Raw genomic sequence first — 27,796 nt, 5'->3', positions numbered from 1 at the left:
GGGGAGAACAAAACTGCGATCTTAGTAGGCCCAAACAAATAGATATGACAAAAAGGCTCTGAAAACAGTTTACAGTGCAAGGCTCTGTGCAGCTAGGTGCAGTCGGTGTTGCACAGCGCAGTGCCCATATATCAACATATTGTATGATTCATCCATCATTTGCTGCACAAAGAGAAGTTCAGAAGTTTCATAAATCAAAAGGTTCCCAATATTAAAGGAAAGTCATAGCCAGAGACTAAGTAGATAGTATGCTGTTGCAGCTGGCAGGGTAATGGTCGAATTCCGGTGTACAAGATGGCCCTCGTCTGTCATTGATCTCAACTGTTTTCATATAGCATTCAATACCACATTTGGGGGTGGGCAGGGCTACTAACAGCCCTCAAGCTCAAGCCAGGTAGACTCAAGCACTGCATTCCAGCCCTGCGCATCAATGGAAGCAGTATTTAGGGCTATTATAACTCAGAGATGCCATCAAGGGTGCTGATACTTTTTTGTCTTTTTAAGGAAACCAGGCTTTGCACAATTCTTGCTTTTCTTAAAAGGAAACTAAACCTATCACAGTGATTGGAAATAACTATTTCCAGGACCTGCAGGTGGGCCAGGAGGTGTTCAGTGAGTGAGCATGGTGTGTCGCGGTGTGGCACTACAGTGAAAACCGTCTCCAAAGACAGGGTCAAGGCTGGGCAGAGGCACAGTTGGTAGGTATTAAAGGAGGGCGACTACTTGCAGATTCCGCTTGTTTTTGGACTCCAGATTGGCAAGCTCTCTTCCACAGTTGCTACTATATAATGCAATCATAATCGTAGAGCAAAGCCAGCTCTGCAGGCTAACTACAGTGTATGGTATGGCAGCAGATCTCTATATGTACAGACCCGATGGAACTACTGAGCACTACTTTGTTTAAACATCTAGTTAGCTTTGTATATTAAGTAAAACGAAAGAAAGTAAGACACTAAGCAGAGTGGATGGCATAGTAGGCATAGGTATAATAGGCAGAGCACTGGACAAACTAGGTAAACTATTGTAGGTTGCAGCCATCTTACTTTCACGGTAGCTAGCCTAAAGCAACAGGCTAAAAAGATAGATTGACAAGGATTTTGGGATCAGCTCGTGGGTTGAACAGCCATTGCACCTATGTATGCAACCAGCAGGTCACAAAACTAGGTTTGCCATCAAAAGCATTTGGCCACGTGATCATGTACATTTTCAAAATGAATACCCAGCGCAGGTTTTTTTATTAACTTACAAAGGAACCGATTGGTTTGTTTGCAAGCCTTACCACATGGTAAACCCGCTCAAGCTTTTGCGTGACCCTCGCACCGTTTTATGTCTTTTGGCCACCATGGAAAGGGGGAAGGGACTACATATAGTCCCTTCTTCCCTTCTATGTCGGCCATTTTCTTTGTTTAGTATGGCCGCCGCGTAAAGAGAAAACTGACTATGTTTTCCTGACCGTGGTGGCCATTTTGTAAACTTTTTTTTCCGGCTGCGAAACACCAAGCGTCTCGCAGCCAAAAAAGAAAACACTATTAGTACTCCTGTCTAACGGGCGGGGTACTAATGGCGATAAGCCCCTCGCTTGCGGGCCATTACCGCATAAGGTAATTCCCCTGGGCCCTGTAACTATGGGACATTACCTTATGCGATAATGGCCCGCAGGCTCAGGGCTTATTGCCTAAGTATTCACTCTTCAATATGATTGCACCTTCCCCAACAAAATGAAATATAGTTCTCACTATGAGATGTAGATACACTAATCTAAACTTTACTGAACAATATGGGAACAATAAAGTGTTGTACAGTAGCAGTACTGTCGATATGCATTATGTAACGTAATTTGTTTATTAATGGAATGGCAGTACTGTCTTTAAAAAAAAATTATTTAAAACCTACTGTTCTTTTCCAAACAGGATATAGTTAGAGTAATAAAAGTGGCATCCCAATTACTTCTGGTTTGCAATTGTTTGAAAAAGAAAGAACCTTTCTTGGCTTTCTTGGCTAGCAATGCCACACAGCTTTTTGGCACTTTTAATAGTGAAGGAGATTATTACTGTTGCACACTCTCTCTCCTTTAGTCCCTTTGAACGTGCAGTAAACAGAAAAAAGAGGAGAGTCCTGAGGCAAGAGAGGAATGCAGGTCGAGTCGTACTTTCACTGGACAGGATAGCTTTCCTACATAAGTGTCAGTTTAATGAGCAAACCTACAGAATTGCATAGAAATTGCTATGCCACACTGCTTATTTTATGCCTTGCATCCACTGACCACCTCCCGTGACCGTTTATGAACTTCTCTGCCAATCACCTACTGACTTGTTTTTTCCATTGCCAACTAGAATTTTACCAATTTATATCCTGATGGGCTTCTGAAAGTTACCTTTAACTTTGCTCTTGCCAACCTTCTCCTGGCTGACTCTCACTAATACCTCTGTCAAGCCATCACAGCAATAGAAATATCCATCCCAATAGAAATAGCCTATTGATAGAGAATGTTACTATTGTCTGAGGGAATATAAACCCATGTCATGAACATGCTAGTCTGCTAATGAATGTAAACAGATAATTTTAATCCAGAATGATTTAATAAATTCCTCTGGGTTAAACAATTTAGATTTAGGTACATGTTTGCCAGTCACAGGAACTAAGAAAGATTAATTTACTCTAATATTGAAAACAATAAAACATGCATTACCAAAGAAAGATAAGCCTGTCTGATGAACATACATATTGAGCTATGCCAGAAAGGTCTTTAGTTGCTGATGGCAAGTGTACCCCAAATCCTAAATTAGAAAAATTGCAGAAGATTTTCTGAACCAAGATAGTGAAGGGAAAAGCCCAATTTGAAATGGGAATTTATCCCACATTTTATCTGCTTGGACTGTAAAGGATCTACCACCTTGGGACAGTTTCAAACACAGGAACTTGCAAAAGGCACAGGTCCAAGGTGTGTAGACACCTCTTGTACCAATATACATGTTCACTTGAAGCAACTGTTCTATTGGCCAGAGAGCCTCTCTCTCATCAGACATAAAAGCACAACATTTAGGTTCTGAGTAATGTTATGCCAACAGTTCCTAGGGACTGGCTAATAATCCTCCTCTGCAAATGCTTCAGATTACATTTAAAGCAGACCTTCTGCTACTGCAATGGTCATCTGGCCAAAATCTTGGATGGCTAGCACTACCTAAACATGCTTTATTTCTTCACTTCGTTCAATGTTTCTTTGCATTCCTGTCTTCAACATCGGGGCTTATCCTCTTTGAGAAACAAAACAAAATGTACAGCGAGGGAGGAATGCTCTTATGCCACTGGCCCCATCTGAGGGCTGAACCAGGTGGTGAGGAACCTGAAGAACGAGTAAAAGACTAAAGCTTCTGCAACTCCCACTCGCTTTTACATGATAAAGAAAAAAAGAATAAAAGGAACAAGTTACTTACCTGTAACTGTTGTTCTCCAGCATGGGTCTGGCATGGATTCACATGCTCATGAATATTCCCCGTCGTCAGGCTGGGAATCCTCGGTAAAGAAAAAACCAGTATCAGTTTCGTTTCTGATCTGTCTTTCGTAGTAATAACCAATCACTGGTCTCTGCGTCATACTGACCACAGCCAATGACTGCCCTCTACCTAAGCACCGCCTCTGGCAGCCATCTTCAGATTTGGAAGCACGTGAAGTGGCAGTATGACCAAGTGAAGAGCCGCAGAGGGGTAGGCGGGAGGGTTCGCATGTGAATCCATGCCAGACCCATGCTGGAGAACAACAGTTACAGGTAAGTAACTTGTTCCTTCTCCAGCATGGGGTCTGGCATGGATTCACATGCTCATGAATAAAGAATACATAGCAGTACACACATGCACAACCACGGGAGGTGGCAAAGGCTCAACATTAAGCATCACATCAACTCAACATTAAGCATCTTACCTCCTCACCAGGCTCACCTCAGGCGAACAGGTTGCGCAGCACTGCTTGGCCGACCCTGGACTCCTCCCTGGAATCCCGGTCGACGCAGTAGAATTTCGTGAAGGTGTGCGTCGACCTCCACGTAGCAGCCCTGCATATGTCCAGCAGGGGCACACCAGATAGGAACGCCGTGGTAGCTGCGATCGCTCTGGTGGAATGGGCTCTCGGACGGCCAGGCAGCGGTCGGTTTGCCAACCGGTGACAGCACATGATACAGCCGGAGAGCCATCTGGAGATGGAAGCCTTCGAGAGAGCCTTCCCCTGATTGACAGGTCCAAAGTTCACAAAGAGTTGTGACGTCTTCCGAAAACCCTTCGTGCGGTCCACGTAGAACTTCAGCGCTCTAGCTACATCCAGCGAGTGCAAAGTCCTCTCAGCCGGCGACGAAGGCGACGGGAAGAACACAGGTAACACCAAGGGTTCGTTGAGATGGAAGTCCGACGGTACCTTGGGCATGAAGGAGGGGTGCGTCCTGAGCACTACCCTCGTGTCGTGGAAAGTCAAGTACGGGGCCTTGCAGGAAAGGGCCTGGATCTCTCCCACTCGTCGTGCGGAGGTGATGGCCACAAGAAAAGCTGTTTTCCACGATAGAAACTTCAACGTGGCCGAGTGCAGAGGCTCGAACGGAGGTCCCATGAGCTTGGTCAGCACCACGTTGAGCTCCCACGCCGGGGCCGGAGCCTTCACCGGCGGGAACGATCTGAACAGTCCCTTCATGAACTCTTTCACCAGACGATGAGACCACAAGGACGTCCGCCCCGTGGTTCTGGTGTATTGGGAGATCGCAGCAAGATGAATCTTGATGGACGCGTGTGCCAGACCAGCTTTGGCCAGCGTCAGCAGGTACGGCAGTACTTGGGGAGCCGTAATCCGTAGAGGGTTAATCTTCTGTGCGTGGCACCAGACAGAGAACCTCTTCCATTTGTGTCCGTAGCATTTAAGAGTCGAGGACGCCCTGGCCTTTGCAAGAACCTCTCTGCAATCGGCCGGTATGTCGTATCCTCCAAACTCTAGCGCTGCAGGAGCCAGGCCTGCAAGTTCAGCGACTTCGGGTCGTGGTGGAGGATGGCGCCTCCTTCCCTGGAGAGTAGATCCGCGTCCGCCGGCAGCTTGATCGGCGGGGACGCTGACAAGTCCAGAAGGTCCGGGAACCATATCTGCCTCGGCCACGCAGGTGCGACGAGGATCATCCTGCACCGTGACCTCTTGAGCTGGTTGACGAGCCGGATTAGCAGAGGCAAGGGAGGGAACGCGTAGAGGAACAGGCCCTCCCAGGGGAACGAGAAAGCATCGCCCATGCTCCTCGTCTGGGGAAACCTGCTGGCGAACCTCCGGCACTTGGTGTTCGTCGCCGTCGCGAACAGGTCGATCTGGGGTGTGCCCCACCGTCGGAAGAGGCGATCCACCAGATCCTGCCGTAGTTCCCACTCGTGGCACGAGCGCAGCTCCCTGCTGAGTGAGTCGGCGATGGTGTTTTTTATCCCTGCCAGATGAAACGGCACCAGAAAAATCCCTTGGGCGACGGCCCAATGCCACAGGTCCTGCGCCTCCTTGGACAGCGCTGGGGACCTGGTTCCGCCCTGTTTCCTGATGTAAAACATGGTGGTGGTGTTGTCGGTGAAGATCCTCACCACCTTGCCCTTGAGGGACGGAAGGAAGGACCTGAGGGCCCAAAACACTGCACGGAGCTCCAGGACGTTGATATGCAGGGACTTCTCCGTCGGGAGCCAGAGTCCCCTTGCGTGCAGATTTTCGGTGTGCGCTCCCCACCCTTCCAGGGAGGCATCCGTGGTCACAGTCTCCTGGTGGGCTGGGGTCTGGAAGTCCATGCCCGCCGTCAAATGCGCGCGGGTGCCCCACCACCGTATCGCTCGTCGGAAACTCTCGTCGAGCTTGATCCTTTCCTCGAAGCTGCCCGTCGTCTGGATCCAGCGCGCATCCAGGAATTCTTGCAACGGGCGCATCCGGAGCCTGCACATGGGAATGAGGTAGATGCAGGAAGACATCATCCCGAGGAGGGACTTGATGGACCTCACTTTGGCCGCGTCGGCCACCAACATCCGTTGCACCTTGCCCAAGATGGTCCTGGTCCTCTCCTCCGACGGGGAGGCCAGAAGGGACACTGTGTCGAGCCTCGCTCCCAGAAACAGTGCGACTTGCGCGGGCACCAGGTGGGATTTGGCGTAGTTCACGGAGAATCCCAGGTCCGTGAGGAGTTGGACGGTCCTTGCCGTGTGGACCACGGCGAGCTCCCTCGTCTTGGCGCGGATGAGCCAGTCGTCCAGGTAGGGGTAGACGTGAATCCCCTCGCGGCGCAGCTGCGCCGCCACCGGTGCGAGGCACTTGGTGAATACCCTGGGTGCCGACCGTAGTCCGAAGGGAAGGGCTTTGAACTGGTAATGACGCCCTTGGACCACGAATCTGAGGAATTTGCGGTGCCCCTTTAGGATGGGAATGTGGAAGTAGGCATCCTCCAAATCCAACGACGATAGGAAGTCTCCTTCCTCCAGCTGACCCAGGACGTGCTGGAGGGTGACCATCCGGAACTTCTGCGCCTTGATGAACTTGTTCAGACGTCGCAGGTCTAGGATGGGGCGCCATCCTCCCGTCTTCTTCTTCACGAGGAAGTATCTCGAGTAGACTCCGGAGCTCCGAAGCCTCTTTGGGACGAGTTCGATGGCGCCCTTTCTGAGCATCGCCTTTACCTCCAGGAGAAGTTGAGGGACGTGAAGTTCTTTCCTGGCCACGGGGGGGAAGCGCGGGCACCTTCTTTGAAACTCGAGCGCGTGGCCCCGGGCCAGGGCGTCCAGCACCCAACGGTCGGTGGAGATGGACTCCCACACGCTGACGAAGCCCGCCAGCCGGCCTCCCACCGGGGTGCTTCGGTGGGGGCCCGACCCCACGGCCGGTTCAATCCTGCTTGGACGCGGCCTTGCCGCCTTGACCTCCTTGGCGACGACGGCGGGGTCCGCTAGACTTGCCTCGTCCTCTGTAGGCCTCTTGCGACGACGAGCGGGCCGCTTGACGGTAGGAAGCGAAACCGCCGCCGGAACCTTTGGAGGCGCCCTTGCCTCCGCCGCTCCGAAAGGGTGTCCGTCGTTGCAGGACTCCAAGGGCCCGGGCCGTCTCAGTATCCGCCTTGATGGCCTGAAGGGAATCGTCCACTGTCTTCCCAAACAGGTTGTTCCCGTCGAAGGGCATGTCCAGGACTCTGGTCTGGACGTCCTGCCGGAAGTCCGTAGCTTTGAGCCATCCACGACGTCGAAGGCAAACGCCGTTGCCCAGCTGGCGGAACCCAGTGTCGGCGATGTCCGTCGCCACGGTGATGGCGTGGTCCGAGGCCACCTCACCTTCCTGCAGGATCTCAAGGGCCTCCGCCCTCTTGTCGTCCGGCAGAAAATCCAGCAGGGAAGCTATCTTGTACCAGAGCTCCCTGTCGTAGCGGGCCACGATAGCCAAGGCGTTGGCCGCTTTAATCGTCGTCGAGATGACTCTACGTCCCATAGTATCCAATTTCTTTCCCTCGCCATCCGGCGGGGAAGTCGATGTGGAGGCCGCACCCCCCCCCCCGCTTTCTTCCTGGCTGCCGCGGAGACGACGGAGTCCGGGGTAGGCTGCGCCCGGAGGCATAGGGGGGCCGTGTCCGGGACCCGGTACTTTTTCTCGTACCGGTCTCTTCTAGCTGGCGTCGTGGAAGGGTTCTTGAGGAGGGAAAGGCCCTCATCCCAAATGTCGTCCAACAGAGGCACTGCGAGGACCGTCTTCCTCTTGGCCTCGCGCCGCTGATAAAGGAAGCCTTCCTTTTTCTTCTCCTCAGGGCAGAGTTGGAAAAGCTCGGAAGCCCTGGAGATCATGGAGTGGAAAGATCCGATCTCGTCGGGCGGAGAGGCCCTGGTGGGAGGCGACGACGGAAAATCCTCGTCGTATGCCTCGTCGTCCGTACCCGTCGCTGCCGTGTCAGTCCCCGTATCATCCCCTCGGGTGGACGGGGAGGAGGGCTGGAAGGGGCGCGACGGTTGAAAAGGAGGTGGTGGATGGATCCTTCTTTTCTTGGTAGGGGGAACACCAGAAGGTCCCGGTTCTGGATCCCCCGACGGGAGAGGTTCCTCCGTCGGTAACGGTAGCCTCGTCCTTATCTCGGAGCATAAGGACTGTATGGCCAACAAAATGGCCGCCGAGTTGTCTTGCGGCGCTGGCAGAGGGGAATCCGACGGGCGAGCAGGGGCCCCGTCGGTATCCTCGACGATGTCGTCGTCGTCACCTGCGTCGGGGTCCATTCCGACGGGCTGGCCTTCTTCCACGCCTAGGCCGTGGCTTAAGACCTCGATCAGCTCCTCTTCTGAGGTTGAGGCCGACTCTACGACGACGCCCTGCCCCCCCTTCTTCTTCCCCACGGAGGGTTTCACGGGGGTCCTATCGATGGGCACAAAGGAAGACTCCCTCCGAGGAGGCAGGGAGATTCTGGGCCCTGAGGTCGCCACCACTGGTGCAGCCACCACGGGCTGAGCCAGGGCCGCCGCGACCGTTTCGATAGAGGGCTTGGTCGGATGGATCAAGGCCTTCACCACCTTAGGTGCGCTCACCGCCTTATCCTTGAGGGAGGGGGCACTGCCACGCTCCTCCTCTGCCTTAGAGCTCGACCGGGGCCTCTCCAGGAGCTTCGCCGGGTGCTCGGCCTTCCTCTTACCCGACCCAGAGCGTTGGCTCGTGGTTGATGGTGCCGGGGAGGGTGCGCCCTGCCTGGCGCCCGTAGAGCCCGACCGTTCGGCGCTCCCGGTGCCAGCGGACTCGCGGTGCTTGGCCTTATGTTGGGCCCCCGTCGCCGGGGCGCCCTCAAAGGTCTTAGAAGACCGCTCGGATTTCTTCTTCTTCTCGCCAGACGGGCTCTTACCCTCCAGCCAGTTGGCGAGACGTTGATGGCGGTCCTTCATGGTCCGTTCCGACATGTTGCCGCAAAACGCAAAGTCCTTCTCCACGTGCGTCTTGTCCTCATGAAGGCAGTAAAGGCAGAAAGAGTGTTCGTCCTCCTTGAAGACGTTCTGCAGCTGGCATCCAGGGCAGACCCTGAACAGCTTTCCGGGCGTCGAGCTTCCCTTCTCCTGGGCCATCTCAGAGACCGGGCCTGAGAAGCTTCTGGAGTCCTCCGAAGTGTAGCTCGACGAAATCTTCACCCTTGAGGGGCACAGATGAATCCGACACGGGTCCCCGTTGATCGGATGTAGGATCGGTGGAGCTTGAGGCTCTTTTGACCGAAAGAATCGAAGTTTTTTGTGAAAAGCGCGAAAAAATAGCACTAACGCTCGAGAGCAATAGCACGAGGATCCCAACACATGAACGTGCGGTAAAAATCTGAAGATGGCTGCCAGAGGCGGTGCTTAGGTAGAGGGCAGTCATTGGCTGTGGTCAGTATGACGCAGAGACCAGTGATTGGTTATTACTACGAAAGACAGATCAGAAACGAAACTGATACTGGTTTTTTCTTTACCGAGGATTCCCAGCCTGACGACGGGGAATATTCATGAGCATGTGAATCCATGCCAGACCCCATGCTGGAGAAATGGCGTAAATAATAGCTACAAGTAATCCCTTTATAAGCCTATGAAACAGGCAGGTTTGCGTTTTTACTTTCTGGTGGTAATGCGACTCTGCTTTTGGCATATACATTAAAATGGGCATGCATCGGCCTGTTGATAGTATTTAAATCTGTCTGAGCAGAGTGGGGAATTGACTGTGGGTACTTATGCACAAGCCTGTTGCTATTATAAAAATCCACCTGGGCAGTTGCAGAGAAATAGCTGTGCATACGCTCTGTGTGGCCGATGGGCTTGGAATGTGGAATTCTGAACAATCTGCAGGCTATACAGGATTGTGTAGCCCGTGGATTGTTCAATGAAAATGTTTTATCAGCAACCCATGGGGTATAATTGCAATTCTAAGAAGAGGAAATTGGCAAGGCATGGCCAAGGACAGCACTCTGTGGGCTCTACTAGTCTTGTCCTGAGAAAACATGCACATTTGATCCTATTCCTGCCATTTCATCAAAGGTTATTGTTTATGTTTGTTGGATTCAAACGTACAATTTTCGATGGTCTATCCTGTACACAGGAATAGCGTTTCTATATTCCGGGAGGTTCTTTTGTTCATGGCTCCAGTAGAAATGTGCTGCTTTCTAATTCTGACAAACTGTGCAGGATTTTTCTCGGGGGCTAGGCGAACTTGAGGCATTCCCAGTAAAGTATAACTTAAATTCCTTCCCTGCAGAAGAGCTTTATTATGAAAAACCTTTCCTGACTGTAGATTTCACACAGTTGACATTCTGTCCTATAGCGTGACCTACCCCACTGTTAAATAGTTCCTCATGATTCACTGATGTTTTTGATTATTTGGAGTGCCAAAGAGTGATGGAGTCCTCACCAACTCTGCACCACTTGATGGGTTATTTGTGAAGACGGGGTTACCACCATAGGTAACTTGTTTTATTATGATGGTTCCATACAAATATAATTCCTTGCTTTTTCTGGCTGGCATTTCTTCTTATTCAAATAAATGGGTGATTTTATTTTTTAAGATGTTTTATTTCTAGAAGTAACCGAAGCCCACTAGAGTTGTCCCTCTCCTTATTGACAATGTCCTCCCTTTGAAAGTATATGAAGTCCCAATTTGGCACATCTAATTTGTATTTCAAATTATTTTCTTTGTTGGGAAAATGCCATATCACTGAGTAAACAAGCTCCCGCTTTAATAACTAATCTCTCCGTTGTAGATATCCTCTCCATGAGTAACTGGCCTAATCATAGCCCAATACCCTATATAACAGTACTTAATCTCGAATTGGACACAACCATTCTTTACGTATATGATTTCCTGCGAGAGATGCCTCCTCACCTTGCATATGCACTTATTTATCTCCCCTTTCAGGCATTGTTTTCTTTGTGATTGATCTCTCATTGAGAATGCCTGTTTTCCACAATAATATTTTCTTACAATTTTAGTTATCTCCTTTATAAATTGATCTCACCACTTACTAAAAGTAAATGATCTCTCTATTGAAGAGGTCCCAAAAACATTAGTTGTTCATCTGGTCATTGGAAAGTTCCACTTTCCATGACTGACACGCCTCCCCTCCATCCCCCTTTTCAATATCCGTGTCAGGATCGCCTTCTGAGGTTGCCCTCGTAGTGTAGATGATGAATTCTCCCCTACAATGTAACCCTGTGTCTGGATAACAATTAACCAGCACCAGGGATCTATTGTTTGGAAGATTGGACCCAAATGATGCGTGGTGGCTGACTCCTTCGTGTATGACAGTAGACCAGTTGTAAATAGAGAAGTCTTCTTATATCGATGTCAAAAAAGGGTAGTACTAGCTGTTACCATATACAAGAGAAAACGCTCCTTAATACTTATCCCAGAAACACCAAGAACAGGGACATAGAAATAAGATAGACACTCTTACCATGGGATTGTTGACATGAATTCCATGTGAAACCAATGCTCCAGTAAGACCGCCCAGTACAGGGTTGCAGGACTATTCCCGACGGCACACGTACGCCTAAGGGTCGGCAGTACGATTCCCGACGAAACGAGGACACTCCTACCTCCGCCCCTAATGGTACCACAGCAGTCTCTAGTCCGTACCGGGGAATGGAGAGGAGTAGTGTACCGGCAGTCTTGATGAGGAGCACTGGTCGGATGGATCCAAAGTGGAAGGTAAACGTTCACGCACAGGGTTTAATCAGGTTGACCAAATCGAGAGGCAAATGGCAATCCGTAAGACAATCCAGGTCGATAGTTCCAAAAGTTCCAAAGGCAAAGGTATGAGGCGAAGGTAAATCCTGGGCGCGGTCCGGTCGGCAACAAGGCAGCAGTGAAGCAGAACGGGCTAGTTCTGGAGGTGGGCTGGATAGGAGACAGGAGCGGATAAGCAGAAAAGGGAGGAGGAATACCCCGACAAGGGGTAACAGGAGCAGGCAGGAAAACGAGGGTACAAGAATAGGAAAACAAGAATATCGCAAGCACGTAGCAGACTCCACAAACAAAATCAGAAGCAACGAGATCACTGCCGGCGCGAGTTTTATAAAACCGTGATCACATGACCTATGCGTTCGGCAGCCGTGGCGCGGGTCGACGTCGCTGCCCTAATCTCCATGGTAACCGCCAATGCAAATCTCCTGAAAGACGAGGTTGTAACAGAATCTTGTGGCTGTGGATTAAGCCTTTAGTGCGAGGTAACCGAATAGGCCGTGACCGCTGAAGCAATGTAGCCTGATTCCGTGTACTGTGAGATTGCAGGGGCAAGGTTAGCCGATGACCCCTGCGACTCCCGGGCCGATTCCTTACAATCCGCTTTTTGTCTTGGCATTGTTCCCTTTTCATGAGTACTGAGCTCAGTGCTATCAGTGCCCACGTATAATTGAGCAGTGGATCTCCAACTGGGGAACTAAGCATTACTGCTCTAAAATCATTCTGGTGGTACAAGAGGGTTCAGACATAGCCCAAACCAAGTCCTTAGCAACCTCCATCCGATGAGATGAAAATTGCTAAAATTATATTATGATAGGTTTTCAAGATATTCCTGCATGAACAGAGCTAAGAAATAGACAGTTAGTTATTAATTTTAGCTTAGAGGTTCTTTGAATAATTATTTTCGTTTCTTTGTTTTCTCTTTATGTTTCTCTCCCAATCTGCCTCTCTCTCTCTGGTGCCCCTTAATTTTGTGTGCCTCTCTCAACATCTTTCCATTCTCTATTCTCTGTACCTTCAACTTTATTTTATTCACTCTGTCACTATCCCATTTCTCCATCATAATTATTTCCATTCAAACGTTTTCCCTCCACTTGTTCCTCCATCCCTCTCCTGATCCCTGTTCATCCTGTCCTCACTCTTCTTAATCTTTCCTCCTTCTACTCTCCCTCCCTTACTTCATTCCTTCTACCCTCCCCTATTCTTTCAATTCCTTCCTTTCTCTTGTCCTTTATTTCCCCATCTCTCCTTCTAAATTGTGCCGCTCACTTTTGTACTATGCCATCTTTCCTGTCACTTTAACTTCTCTTTCTCCATGTCAACCTATCCAACCTAATCACCTTTCCCACCTCCCTGCTCCACTCCTTTACACCCCATGCTTTTCCCCTCATCTTCTTTTTCCATTCTCGCTCAACACTCTTCTATTTCTCCTACCCTCTTTCTATATGCCTCTGTGTCACCTTCGCCGTTTTCCATTATGTTTCATCTCTTTCAAATTACTATTGTCATCCCTCATCTGACAATACATTTCTTGCCCTTCCTTCGACTCTGTATCCATTTGCATCCCCATCTCCTCTGCCTGCATCATCTTTGTTACCCTCTGTCCTACCTCTCATTCATCTCTCCCCATTTCTCATTTGTCTATGCTATGGCATGTAACATTTATATTTTAACCTCCACTCACCACCTTCTGGTTCTCCTTGTTTTCTCCATCCCATCTTTATCTTGGTGTATCCTCCTATTCCGTGTTGTCTTGCAAACCCTGATTCCTCCCTCCAACCCTTTGTTTGGTGACTGGTGGGACGACAGAGACCATGTCTGTGGATACCACGCTGCCAAGCCCCAACCAGATGAACAGCCCAAGTATGGGGTTTGATGGACTCCCTGGACGCCGGCGTAAGAAGCGGACGAGCATCGAGACAAATGTGCGATACGCCTTAGAAAAGAGTTTCATTGCAGTGAGTAATATCTGAAGCTGATTGCAGAGTCCTCCTGTGTATGCTTAATACTCCAAGCACTCCTATGCCAAGGCCACACTATCATTCCTGACCATCTCAACGATTCAATTGCATGCCTTACTAGTAAGATGTACTGTCTCTCTTGTGATGAGCCTCCCTAACTCTGTTGTGCCTTCCTCTTTTTGCAATGCCCCCTTTAATGTGCTCTTTCTTTACTGATATGCTGTGTAGCCCTTTCACGGGGTGCCCTCCTTCAGCAATGAGCAGGTGCACTATACCACCCTTGCATGATGTACTATGGGCCTCATTACGAGGTGGGCGGTAAGGGATTACTCCCTTACCGCCCTACTATGAAGTCCCTTAGCGGGTCCCTTCCTTAACGCCTGGTTGCACCAGGCGTTAAGGAAGGGACCCGTTAAGGGACTTCAGAGCTAATAACGGTACCGCAATTTTCGGTACCGTTAATCAGCACCTTCCCATTGAGCCCTATGGGGGCTGAAATGGGAATGGCGAATGGCTTTTTCAATGGGGACTTACCGGTGCTGCAAAGGTCGGAATAGACCGGCAAGTCCCCATTGAACGGGACCGGACACGGTACCGGTATGGAGGTAGTCATGGCGCTGTTAGCGCCATGACTACCTCCAACCTCGTAATGAGGCCCTATGCCTCCCTCAATGTGCTGTGGTTCTCTGAACGTGTTTTGATCCCCTTCATACATTGTGCCTATACACTTTCTTACAATGCTCGTACTTTCATGTGATTCCCTCTTGCGATGCATCAGGTGGGCTCTGTAATAGTCTTTGATTTTTTCCCCCTTTCGCTTTCAGAACCAAAAGCCTACCTCAGAGGAGATCCTGCTGATCGCAGAGCAGCTCAATATGGAGAAAGAAGTGATCCGGGTCTGGTTCTGTAACCGCAGGCAGAAGGAGAAACGGATTAACCCATGCAGCACCACTCCACTACTGTCCAGCCAGGCCAAGCCCAACCTGTACAGTCCCCATCTGGTACGGAACTGCCTTGCTTTTGTTTGTTCCCCAACTACTATGTATTGCCTTGTGCATCACTCTTTCTCTCACACCCCCACCCGACCTGCACACTCTAGCAATCACTGAAACTGGTTCAGATGAAGTTGCATTTTCTTGCTCTAGACCCTCATCTGCTCTAGATGTTCTACCTCTCGCGCTAATGACTTCCATTACTGAGGGAGAACAACTTTCCCCCACCTAGGATTCACTCAACCAGTTCCAAACCCAACTCAACCTTTAACTCTTGCTTGGACCTCCTCCCTTACCCCACTTCTCCTGTGTCTACATAAGCCCAACACCTAATATAGTTTAAAAGAGGTTGCAGTTTAGATGGAAGACCGAAGATGGCCTTTGTAGGTTATTTTTCAAATACTTATCTTGATGGACCTGCAGTACTTTATAGGACAATCAATCCACCATCCCTGCATTGCCTAGACATTATGTTGACCCCAGTGAATATCTTGTTGCTTGAGGCATCATAGGAACCCTGTATGTTGCTAGCATCCATTTCTGTTCCTACCCATAGAAGGACGTGAATCCCATGAATATGAAATGCCCTCATGCTGATGCTTGTTCTGTAACATTGCGGCATGCAATGCCCTGTTTCTATGCTTTGCTTGTTAGGACATGTTCTGCTGTAACTATCAGTACGCTATGTGTTTTATTGTTTCTATGCTGCCCTGTTCTCGTGGTAGATTTACATTTAAAATATACCCTATTGCACCTTTTTTCCCAATTTTTTCCTTAGTGGGGAGGGGAGAGCCCCCCCGGATCGCCCTTATACTATTCCCTCATTCCAATGGCGGTGAGTTCCTGTCCTTAATTTATTTCCTTTTCCACCACTAGTACATAATGGGGGTTCAATGGTAAAACAGGTTCTTATCAACCCCGGGAAAGAGAAAATAGTTGAAAGGGCTATAGGCTCCTCTCTGTGCAGACTGTTGGGCACGCAGATTCTTCTTTCATGTGGTGGGTAGAGTGTACCTCTCACGCTCACCATTATTCTTTCCACTACCCGGCCTATCTCCTCCTCCTGATACAGCATAATTACTTTGTTCACCGGGACTGGCATATCACTAGATCTAGACTCAGAATGTCTCTTTGGGGTCACATAATTTTTGTAGGAACCAGATGTAAAAAATAAGAATCTGCTCATTCTGTAGGTACTGTTTGACCCAGAGGGGTCCTGGAGAAGGGAACATTAAGGGTATTTGCCTGTCTAAATAGTGCACCGTAGTCATCATTATATTCTGCTTACGTTTTTGTTTTTTTAGAACAGTCGTTTTTGGACCTTGCTGCCTAAGCAAAAACTCATGTTTCCCCATTTCATTTAAGAAACTAATGCACTTTTTAATAATTAACATGATACTATAAATACAATATCTTAGCTAAATGGATGCATTGAGCAATATTGCATTTTCATGGTAACATAAGGTAGCTCAGTGGATTTATCCCCCCTCTTGCAGCAATTATGCGTGCAACATTAGGCCAACAGGTTAGAATGTCACCAGTCCAAGCTTATGCTCTTTTACCTCTGAGGTTGCTATGCATAGTCGTTTACGCTTGGTACAAGTTACACATGTTACAGACAGCACTTGCATACCCCTGAGGGATGATAGCAATATATAACCATGCCATTTTTCTCATTGTTATTATTATTATTATTATTATTATTATTATTATTATTATTATTATTATTATTATGTTAACATGTGCTAAACCCCATACATCCGTTTTGGGGGAAGATGTGGACAACTGAATTTCATAAATCATCTTCAACTCGAGGTCAAGACACACATTGATATGTTGGCCAAGTATTAATAGTCTTAGCTTGAATATCTCTCCTGTCCTGGAAATGGGAACGCCATCCCTATGCAAGCTCCTTCCCAAATTACTGGTCGCAGACAGCTTTTCAAAATGCTGAGTAATGGTGCGTGATGAAATCCCTATGCGCCATTTCACCTTCGTGCAGGGCGAACGTTCTAGAATAGGCACACTAACAAGCTCAAAAAGAATGATCCCCCAAGGCCCCAATCGGTCTCTTGTAGGCACCTGCTTTTAGTTCAGATGCTGGTTATGAGGGGAACACAGCAGTACTGGAGGAGAAATAGCATCCTTAAGTATCAGTCAGTCAGGAGAAGTGGCAAGCAGCAAGGTTACGGGTCTGGAGGTGAGCAGCAGAGGGGGTCACTTTGGCGTACTTCCTTGAGCTGGCACAAATCTATTCCCATTGACTGCCAGAAGAATTTAATGAAAGCCAAAATTGGGGTCTACTTGTGGTCCATTTTTGTGTTGCCCTTTCTACGGACTCCCTGAATGTGTAAAGGAAGGACTTGGTCACCCACAGACACCTACATCTATCTGTGCGTGTTAAACAAGATCACTTTTGTGGCCAGACATACCAATTGTATTTGTGGAAATTGTCTGACCAGGCATTATTCCATCTTCATTGTTCAGACAAAAAGTAGCAAGAACCACTAGCTTCAGTTATCATCCTGGTGCACTGATAGTAACCTCGAAAATTTACTAAATCCATGGATCTTGTAATGTCGGTTTAACTTAAGCGGGTCTAGGTAGCAGCAGCCGTGACAATGGGGACCTACCGTGCTCACATTGCACAGGGGGAGTCTTCCTGATGTTACATGAAAGTACCTACTGGCAACATGTCTCGCATAATAAGTCCCCTTTGTTGAATTAACTCGTTTCCCTGATTAAAGGGAGAATTGTGTTGCAAAAGATGTTGGTGAGTGCAGCAATGTGTGAAAGGGAAAGAAAGGGAATTTGGAAACCATAGCTCTCCCTCCACAGTTTATTTCTTGCCCTATTGTTAGTCCTAAGCACACTTGTCATTTTCCAATCATATAATTTATTTTTTGCTTGTTGTGAACCTTTGCAGGTGACAAATCAAGTGACTGGCGTGTCCCTAGCAAATTCACAGGCTTCCGGCAGTCTCAGCACAACAGGTATGTGGTCAGTTTAAGCTGTGGTCAGATTTGTGTCTACAAAACTATCCACCTTGGACCTTTCCCATTAGCTCTCCCCAACATTGGTTATAATATAGTCATCACCTGGTGAGTGTATAATTGTATGCAAGATGGTGAGCAGATGATTTGTTTAACTGTCTCATTGTTTGACTAGTGTGTGTGTGTGTGTGTGTGTGTGTGTGTGTGTGTGTGTGTGTGTGTGTGTGTGTGTGTGTGTGTGTGTGTGTGTGTGTGTGTGTGTGTGTGTGTGTGTGTGTGTGTGTGTGTGTGTGTGTGTGTGTGTGTGTGTGTGTGTGTGTGTGTGTGTGTGTGTGTGTGTGTGTGTGTGTGTGTGTGTGTGTGTGTGTGTGTGTGTGTGTGTGTGTGTGTGTGTGTGTGTGTGTGTGTGTGTGTGTGTGTGTGTGTGTGTGTGTGTGTGTGTGTAAAGCCACAATTTAATAGTTTACATGTGCTGCTGCTCTTATGTGCAGCTCAAATAATTGTGTTTTTTCATACCTGTGGCTGGCTATTCTGAACACGAATATGGGTATTTGCTCCCTTACTGCTTTTGGGTGGCCACTCCGTGATTACGAGTGCATGTGGGGTGACCAACAGGTATACACTTTGCGACCCGAGGACAGCATGTGGAGTGATAAACCCTATCGTTTATTAGCCCACATGTGAATATTTTATGAAAATCATGATGAATTTTTAGTTTGTCAAAGAAAAACAAACACTTTGGGTGAATTTCTAGTTTAAGGGGTAGGATGATTAGGTACAGGGTTAGAGTAAAGTACAGCAATACAAGATTGGGCTTTCCGTGGAGGGGTGATCCTGCATAATAAAAAAAAAAGCGGAAAAAGTTTTTGTTAACAAACACAAAACATCAAAGCAGGAGAGTGGTCAAAATAACATTTAGCCATTAGCCCACTTACACTTGCCAGAAAATGGGGTGGGGCACATTATTCGCTAATGCAACAAATGACAAACTGCTTTGTCTTCAACGTGATACTTGGCAATGACTACCCACTAGAACATCAGACATTACAAAACAAAACAATATCTCTTCATGGAATGCCTTCTGGCCTTGGAACAAATTGTAATGCCTGCAGTACAACTTGGAACGCCAACATACCTATGTACAGTTTATTTCCCCAAGATCTTAGAGAGAAAAGAAAAAGTAAAACGGCAACCATAATATTTTTACTATAAGATAGGTTGTCGTTTGTGGTGTAATACTAAACGACAAAATCTAATAAAGGCTGGAGCAAAACAAACCTAATCAAATCACATACGCTATTAACTGATTAATATTGCTAATCCATTGTTTTAGTTGCTAATGTAACACCTTTTCCACCTTTGCTACCCAAAGTGTCGAGCGGGGATAGAAGTAGGTAGGTGGAGTCAATAACAGTGAAGCATGGAGCAGAAGGGTGTAGTGGAAAGGTGAGACGGTACTTGATGATGCCATCTTACTTGCCTACATAATGTTCGCGTCACACTAAGGATGTGCCAGAAGGATGAGTAGTCCATCATGCCCAGTGAAACTGAGTTTGACATAAGCTCGCGAGAATGGCTGTTAAAAATGTTCAGAATAAGTTACCTCTATACATACAAAGACTTAACTATGCTGACAGGCCCGACATGGTCTTGGTGGCTATCTTTCCACAAAAATGTACTGATTCATGGTGCAGATATGTTTTTATTTAACCATAACACTTGGACCTAATGTTTCACAATAAATTATTTAGCAATCAGAGGAAGGTAGAAAATGAACTTACTTTCATCAGTTGAGAATGATGCTGTGTCTTCATGCAGTCTCACTATCATGTTTTTGGTGCTTAGCTTTACCTCAGAACCAGTACTTCCATTAATCGCGAACAGCACTTTCCACCAATAGTTGATCAAACCTGGGTGCAGAAGGAAAAGATGGCTATAAGAAGCAGAAATAGTGCCACACGAATGCACGTCTTTTTCATCACTAAATTAAGCAACTAGCAAATAAATAAAAGGAGCCGTTATTATGCACTGTTAGCGTTTGCTAACTACAATTGGCTACTAACCAGAATGCAAAGACATATGAGCTAAGCAGCTAGAAACGGGTGAACTATTCTGATCTGATCCTGATGTCCACCTTGATGGTCGTGCAGCTATAGAATACCTCCGTCCCCAAGTACCGCTCGAGCAGATAAAATACACTGCCCGAGCAATCTTTGAGGCCACAGGTGATGAGTGATGTCGTCTGTTGGATACCGGGAACACCGGAAGGACCCCTGAGTGCTGTAAGGCAAAGGTTAGGATCAGAATTGCTATGATCAATTATGGCAGTGTAAGCAATCAAGAATAACCAACACAGCTTACCCGGGGAATGATGGAACAGGTGGGAAACCTGAATGGACGACAAGGGAAGACCAACAGCAGGCTGGGAAATACTGTAGTTCCTCCGACTCACACCTGAAGCCAGAACGTGATAGTCAGTAGTTTGTTGTTCACAAAAGTTCGCCAAAACAGAAGGAGTAAACCAGAGCAAAATCCAAGGTCAGATGGAGGGTCAAGAGTTCAAAAGTTCCAGAAGAATGCGTCGAATCCAAGGGTAATCCAGTACTAATCCAAATAACGTTCCGTGGTCAAAAATCCAAAAGGTAGGTAACAAGAAATACAAGGAGTAAGGCCGAACAGGTCTCTCTGGTTGCAACAGCTGTGAAGCACTGAATGTTCTCCTCGGTTCCTTTTAAAAGGAGTCAAAATCACATGACTGGTCACATGACCGAAAAAAGGCGTCACGTGAGATCGGACGCCATTCATGATTGGTTGACAACACATAGACGCCAGCGTTGGCTATAGCCGTTCCCGTGACTAATCACGTGATCGCTCCCGTACGCGGGAGCAGAGTCGACGACTACAGTGCCGTCGGGCATGCATGAGGCGCCATGGCAGACGCCAACAAGGAAACGGGCGAAAAGAGGTGGAACTGCCCCCTCGTACATCCCGCCTGCTGTGTCTTCCCCGTTGGTGTGGGTGATGGGTATGTCGAGAGGACGTGACAGAGCCCCCCCCCAAAGGCCCACGACCACGTGGGCTCGTAGGATTGTCACGATGAAAACGGGCCAGCAAACGGGGAGCATGTACATCCCGGGAGGCAACCCATGACCGATCTTCAGGGCCATAACCCAACCAGTCCACTAAATACTGCAGAACACCCCTGTGGATACGGGAACCCAAGATAGCCCGGACCTCATAAACATCGGGTGAAGAGACAGAAACAGGAGCAGGAGGCGAACCCAAGCGGGTGGATCCAGGGCAAGGTTTAAGAAGGGAAATATGGAAAACCGGGTGGATCCGCCAGGCAGATGGCACCGCTAGACGCAACGCCACCGGGTTCAGCACCTTGACCACCCTATAAGGACCCACAAAACGGGGCAACAGTTTGCGGCAGCCAGGGATATGTAGATGACGAGTGGAAAGCCACACCCTATCCCCTACCTTGTAAACGGGTGGGACAGCTCTCTTTTTATCGGCAGCCGCCTTCATGGAAGCTTGAGCCTCATGTAAATGGACCAAAGTCTGAGCGTGGACAGAAACAACGTCTCGGGCACAAGCAGATGCGGCGGGGGTGCTGGAAGAGGAAAAATCGGGAATGGGAAGGGTACGTGGATGTTGACCGTAAAGGGAAAAGAACGGGGAGTGACCAGTAGAGGAGTGCAGAGCATTGTTGTAGGCAAACTCCGAAAGCTGTAGTAAATTGAGCCATGTATCCTGATATTGCAGCGTCAAGCAACGTAGATACTGCTCCAACGTTTGGTTGGCCCTTTCCGTCTGCCCATCACTCTCGGGGTGGTACGAAGAGGAAAACCGGGCATCAATGCCCAACAGAGTGGTAAGGGCCCGCCAAAAACGGGAAGTGAACTGGGACCCACGATCAGAGACCAACACATGGGGTAAACCAAAAAGACAGAATACATGTTTGAAAAAATGTTTGGCCAGTACTGGGGCAGAAGGTATCCCTTTACAAGGTATGAAGCGTGCAAACTTGGTATATGAGTCGACTACGACCCAAATAGTGTCAAACCCTTGGGTGCGAGGAAGATCAGTGACTAAGTCCATGGAGACCGTATGCCAAGGTCGTGGAGGAATGGGGAGAGGATGAAGAAGACCCAAGGGCCGCCCCCTGCGCGATTTACCCTGGGCACATACGGCACAAGTATTGACGTAGTCACACACGTCACGCTTCATCGTGGGCCACCAGCACCATCGTTTAAGGAGGTCCAAAGTGCGTAGTTGTCCGGGGTGGCCGTTGATGGCAGCGTCGTGGGACCAAGTCAGCGCTTGGTTTCGGGTCTCACTTGTGGGTAGAAAGAGTTTACCACTATGAACAAAAGGCAGCCCATCTTGTATAACCGGATCCCACTCTGCCAATGATTGTGGATACTGAGAGACCCATTGGCGAATATCAGACAACAAAGAAGGAGTTGGTGTGCATAGACAGATTACATGGCTCTTTCCTAACAGGGTGTCCGGAAAACAAGGAAGGGTCTCCCCCCCAGGTGAACGAGACAGGGCATCGGCTTTACCGTGCCCAACACCGGGCCTATGTTTGACCACAAAATCGTACGCGGCAAAGAACAAATGCCACCTAACCTGTCGACTGTTTGTGCATTTCAAGGAAGCAAGGTCTTGGAGGTTCTTATGGTCAGTATACACCGTGGTTTGATGTTTGGCACCTAAAAGGTGATGTCTCCAGACCTGTAGTGCATCCTTAATAGCCAGCAGTTCCTTTTCTGTGACCGTATAATGGGATTCGGTGGTCGTAAATTTGCGTGAATGAAACGCTACTGGATGCAAACGGTTGGTGGTGGGACAGATCTGTGATAATACTGCACCCAAAGCAAAGGATGAAGCGTCTGCTTCTAGAATATAAGGAAGATCGGGGTCAGGGTGCTGTAATACCGGAGCGGTGGTGAACAGGGTTTTCAATAGATCAAAAGCAGATTGTTGTGCCGTGGACCATACATAAGGGACAGAAGGACTAGTGAGTGCCGTGAGTGGAGACACAACCGAAGAAAACCCTGATATGAATCTTCGATAGAAGTTCGCAAACCCCAGGAATGATTGCAACTGCTTTAGATTGGTTGGGACCGGCCAGTCATCAATCGCCCGAACCTTGGTTTGATTCATGGAAAGTCCTTTGGGCGAGATATGGAACCCCAGGAATTCAACTTGATTGGTGTGGAACAAACATTTCTCAGGCTTGGCATAAAGAGCGTTGTTTTGCAAACGCAACAGTACTTCCCTGACATGTTTCGTGTGTTCGTCAAGGGAGGTGGAGAACACCAGTATGTCGTCTAAATAAACAACTACATAAGTGTTCAGTATATCATTGAAAATATCGTCCATGAAGTGTTGAAAAGTAGCCGGGGCATTACAAAGACCAAAAGGCATGACCATATACTCAAATAGACCTTGTCGTGAGCAAAATGCAGTCTTCCATTCGTCACCGTCACGTATGCGGATGAGATTGTATGCCCCGCGAAGGTCAAGTTTGGTATAAATGGTAGCATGGGTGAGTTTGTCCAGTAACGGAGTGATCAGTGGTATGGGATAACGGTTCTTCACCGTAACGGCATTCAAGCGCCTATAATCGACACAGGGACGGAGGTCCCCTTCCTTTTTCGGAACAAAGAAAATAGGGCTTGCAGCCGGAGAGGTAGACGGACGAATATGACCTAACCTTAAAGCCTGTTGGATATAGTCCTGCAAGGTTTGCTCTTCTACCTGTGTCAGAGAGTAGATGCGGCCCTTTGGGATAGACGCACCAGGGACCAGGTCGATGGGACAATCGTAAGGTCTATGCGGTGGCAGGCCTTCTGCAGACTTCTTATCAAATACCGCCAAGAAATCGTGATAAACAGCAGGTATCCCATCCGTGATAGTCCCTACCGTGTGTGTATCATGATGATCGTTGTTGTCTCCTATTGCCATGGAATTGAGACTACCCAAGATTCCCGCGGGACTGGAAGACTGGGGTGTTGCCAGTAGGCAATAGCATTGACATAATTCGGATTCAAACGATACCTGACCCGTTCCCCAATTGATGAGAGGATTGTGTAGTTTTAGCCAAGGAATGCCTAAAATCACACCGAACTGAGGAGTGGCAATGAGGTCGAAGGACATTGTTTCTTTGTGATTTTCCTGGACAATCACTTCTAATGGTGCTGTCTGTTGCAGTATCGGACCAGATGTAAGCGAAGAACCATCTACCGCCTGGACTGGTTCGGGACAGTTCTTCGTGACCAAAGGAAGGTTCAATGAACGGGCCAATGCTATGTCAATGAAGCAACCTGTAGCACCTGAGTCTATTACTATTGACACTGCGTGGGAATCTGTGGCATGTTTCAGAATGGCCTGAACTATAATGGGACGTACAGGACCGAAGGTAGGTTCAGAGGTATTCCGGATAATACTCGCTCCCCCCTCTGATCTTAGGGGCGAGTCTTCTGAAAACCCTGATGCCTATTCTTTGGACGGCGAGGACATTCTTTGACAAAATGCCCGGGGAGACCGCAGTAAAAACAGGCATTGTCCATTCGCCTGCGTTCTCGCTCAACATGTGAGATGGGGCTGCGGATCCCGCCTATCTGCATGGGTTCGGGAGTGACCGGGGTAGTGGCAGTGGATGGTAGAGATAATGAGGAGGACACATCCCCGCGCCGTTCCATTCGTCTGGCGTCGAGTTGTAACGTTAAATCTACCAAATCAGCATATACAGTGGGAAGTGTAGGTACAACAGACAAGGCATCTTTCATGACCCCGGACAAACCCCGGTAATATACCACAGCCTTTTTACTTTCCGGCCAGGAAGTCTCAGCAGACAACTGGTTGAATCTGGTGATGTACTCTATTAGGCTTGATCGAGCCTGCGTGAGATCCAGTAGCTCCATGTCTCTGGACTGTGCTTTGTGTCTGGTATCAAATACTTTTGCCATCTCTTGGGTCAGTAACTCAAAATCATAAAGCGCAGGATGATTGTTTTCTAACAATGGATTGGCCCATGTGGCGGCTACTCCGGATAAATGGGAGAGAAGGAATGCTGCCTTTGACACAGGATCGGGGAAAGCCTGAGGACGACACATGAAATGTAGTTTACATTGATTGATGAAAGTGCGATATTTCTTTGGGTCGCCCTGGTATCTCTCGGGAGCAGCCAAAGGAAAAGGGTTTTGAATTACCACAGGAGCAGCAGGGAAGGAAGGGGGTATAGCAGGAGGAGGACTACCTACATCAAATGCAGCTTCTGCAGGCAGGGGCTGACGTGCACTTAATACCGTGTCGAGGCGATGATGTAAAGCCGTGTTGGCTGCGGTCATGTCCGCTCGAAGTGTTGCAGTTGCGGTTGCCATATCAGTCCTGAGTGCTGACACTGCCTGCATTAAAGCCGTCACAGGGTCCCCGGAGGAGGTATCCATTGCTGGACGACCAATAGGCTTCACAGTCTATTCTGATCTGATCCTGATGTCCACCTTGATGGTCGTGCAGCTATAGAATACCTCCGTCCCCAAGTACCGCTCGAGCAGATAAAATACACTGCCCGAGCAATCTTTGAGGCCACAGGTGATGAGTGATGTCGTCTGTTGGATACCGGGAACACCGGAAGGACCCCTGAGTGCTGTAAGGCAAAGGTTAGGATCAGAATTGCTATGATCAATTATGGCAGTGTAAGCAATCAAGAATAACCAACACAGCTTACCCGGGGAATGATGGAACAGGTGGGAAACCTGAATGGACGACAAGGGAAGACCAACAGCAGGCTGGGAAATACTGTAGTTCCTCCGACTCACACCTGAAGCCAGAACGTGATAGTCAGTAGTTTGTTGTTCACAAAAGTTCGCCAAAACAGAAGGAGTAAACCAGAGCAAAATCCAAGGTCAGATGGAGGGTCAAGAGTTCAAAAGTTCCAGAAGAATGCGTCGAATCCAAGGGTAATCCAGTACTAATCCAAATAACGTTCCGTGGTCAAAAATCCAAAAGGTAGGTAACAAGAAATACAAGGAGTAAGGCCGAACAGGTCTCTCTGGTTGCAACAGCTGTGAAGCACTGAATGTTCTCCTCGGTTCCTTTTAAAAGGAGTCAAAATCACATGACTGGTCACATGACCGAAAAAAGGCGTCACGTGAGATCGGACGCCATTCATGATTGGTTGACAACACATAGACGCCAGCGTTGGCTATAGCCGTTCCCGTGACTAATCACGTGATCGCTCCCGTACGCGGGAGCAGAGTCGACGACTACAGTGCCGTCGGGCATGCATGAGGCGCCATGGCAGACGCCAACAAGGAAACGGGCGAAAAGAGGTGGAACTGCCCCCTCGTACATCCCGCCTGCTGTGTCTTCCCCGTTGGTGTGGGTGATGGGTATGTCGAGAGGACGTGACATGAACATCTTCCAGTGGCACGGAGTCACTTGAGCTCTATTTCCAAGCACCTGAGAAAGCAGCAATGTCTAAAATATCAAACAGAAATGAAAGGTTAGACCACTTAGGTTCTGCTGCTGTTGGAGAGCTCAAGTTATCCCATGCCAGAGGTCTTTATATTATGTTACAGAAAAGGTAGCAGGCGCCCCTCTCTCGGAAGAACAAGGCATGATAACCTGTTCAGTGGTTATTAACCACATTGAGAGTTCGCAGCCATTGCTTTTTGCTCACTGTACCTTCACAGATGGGAAATATCCATTTGCTGGACTGCCCGTGGGACAAAGACTGATATGCAAATGGATATTTCCCATCTGTGAAGGTACAGTGAGCAAAAAGCAATGGCTGCGAACTCTCAATGTGGTTAATAACCACTGAACAGGTTATCATGCCTTGTTCTTCCGAGAGAGGGGCGCCTGCTACCTTTTCTGTAATTTTGAAAGGAACTTGGGGTTGGTCACCCTAGGTTACCTGGGGGCAACCAGACGTGGACTCCCTGCTCACTGTGCTTAGAGAGGCTCAGCTTCACCTCACTGATGATGCCCAACAAGGCTGAAACACGTGTATGGGGTTGCTGATGGTACTCTTGTTCAGAGAGGAATTGCCATAGCATTTCGGTGCTGGACTGCCCTTGTGGGTGGGACAAAGACTGATATGCAAATGGATATTTCCCATCTGTGAAGGTACAGTGAGCAAAAAGCAATGGCTGCGAACTCTCAATGTGGTTAATAACCACTGAACAGGTTATCATGCCTTGTTCTTCCGAGAGAGGGGCGCCTGCTACCTTTTCTGTAATTTTGAAAGGAACTTGGGGTTGGTCACCCTAGGTTACCTGGGGGCAACCAGACGTGGACTCCCTGCTCACTGTGCTTAGAGAGGCTCTCTCTAAGCACAGTGAGCAGGGAGTCCACGTCTGGTTGCCCCCAGGTAACCTAGGGTGACCAACCACAAGGGTGAAACACGTGTATGGGGTTGCTGGTGGTACTCTCGTTCAGATTGGAATTGCCATTGTATTTCGGTGCTGGACTGCCCCTGGGCGGGACAAAGACTGATATGCAAATGGATATTTCCCATCTGTGAAAGGCACAGTGAGTAAAAGCAGTGGCTGCGAACTCTCAAGTGGTTAATAACCACCGAACAGGTTATCATGTCTGTTCTTGCGAGAGAGGGGCGCCCGCTACCTTTGTAAAACTATTTATATTATGTTATGTTACTAAGATTTGTACTGTGCAACGCTGCCATTTACAGGGTCTCCAATCGCCCTGTTGGATCTGAAAGTCAGTGGGTTTGATTAGTTAGAAGTAGGGGGAAAACAAGATTGCTGTGTTGTGTGATGAGGTTTCAGATCAGAAGTACCCCGAACTCTGCATGCGTGGAAGATTTCTAGGTGTGATGTGTTAAACGCACAAAAGGATTTGTGTCCAGAGTGGTGACTGCATGGTTATAGTGTAGGCATGCATCGGCAGGGGACTGGGTGGCAGTTGATTTTAGATGAGTAGATTTGTGCTGTTCGGAGTCAGGGGATGGAGTCTTTTTAATCGCTGTTTGTAAATGGCTAGTTTAAGTTTGCATGTAGTGAGTGAGGTAGAAAGATTGAAGGTTGGTGAAAAAGTACAGGCAGAATTTTTGTGGGGTTGGGAAATTCCTGGCCCACCTGTTGGTTGCTCAATGCAAGCAGTGTTTGGA

The 27,796-nt window shown here is 48.4% G+C and overlaps 1 protein-coding gene across 5 annotated transcripts in view; it reads left to right on the top strand.

The window, feature by feature from the left end:
* POU2F2 (POU class 2 homeobox 2) overlaps nt 1-27,796 on the top strand; it is a 673,952-nt gene that overhangs the window by 608,395 nt on the left and 37,761 nt on the right. For all 5 annotated transcript variants that reach the window (XM_069640944.1, XM_069640945.1, XM_069640943.1 and 2 more), the window contains 3 exons: nt 13,510-13,658; nt 14,486-14,662; nt 17,580-17,646. In XM_069640944.1, the coding sequence (XP_069497045.1) occupies nt 13,510-13,658; nt 14,486-14,662; nt 17,580-17,646 (393 nt within the window). The remainder of the gene's footprint in view (nt 1-13,509; nt 13,659-14,485; nt 14,663-17,579; nt 17,647-27,796) is intronic.

Source organism: Ambystoma mexicanum, chromosome 1q (assembly GCF_040938575.1).
Source record: "Ambystoma mexicanum isolate Mex_15411 chromosome 1q, UKY_AmexF1_1, whole genome shotgun sequence".
NCBI lineage: Eukaryota > Metazoa > Chordata > Amphibia > Caudata > Ambystomatidae > Ambystoma > Ambystoma mexicanum.
The sequence above is the reverse complement of the archived record's forward strand: the minus strand, read 5'-3'. Positions and strand labels throughout refer to the sequence as shown.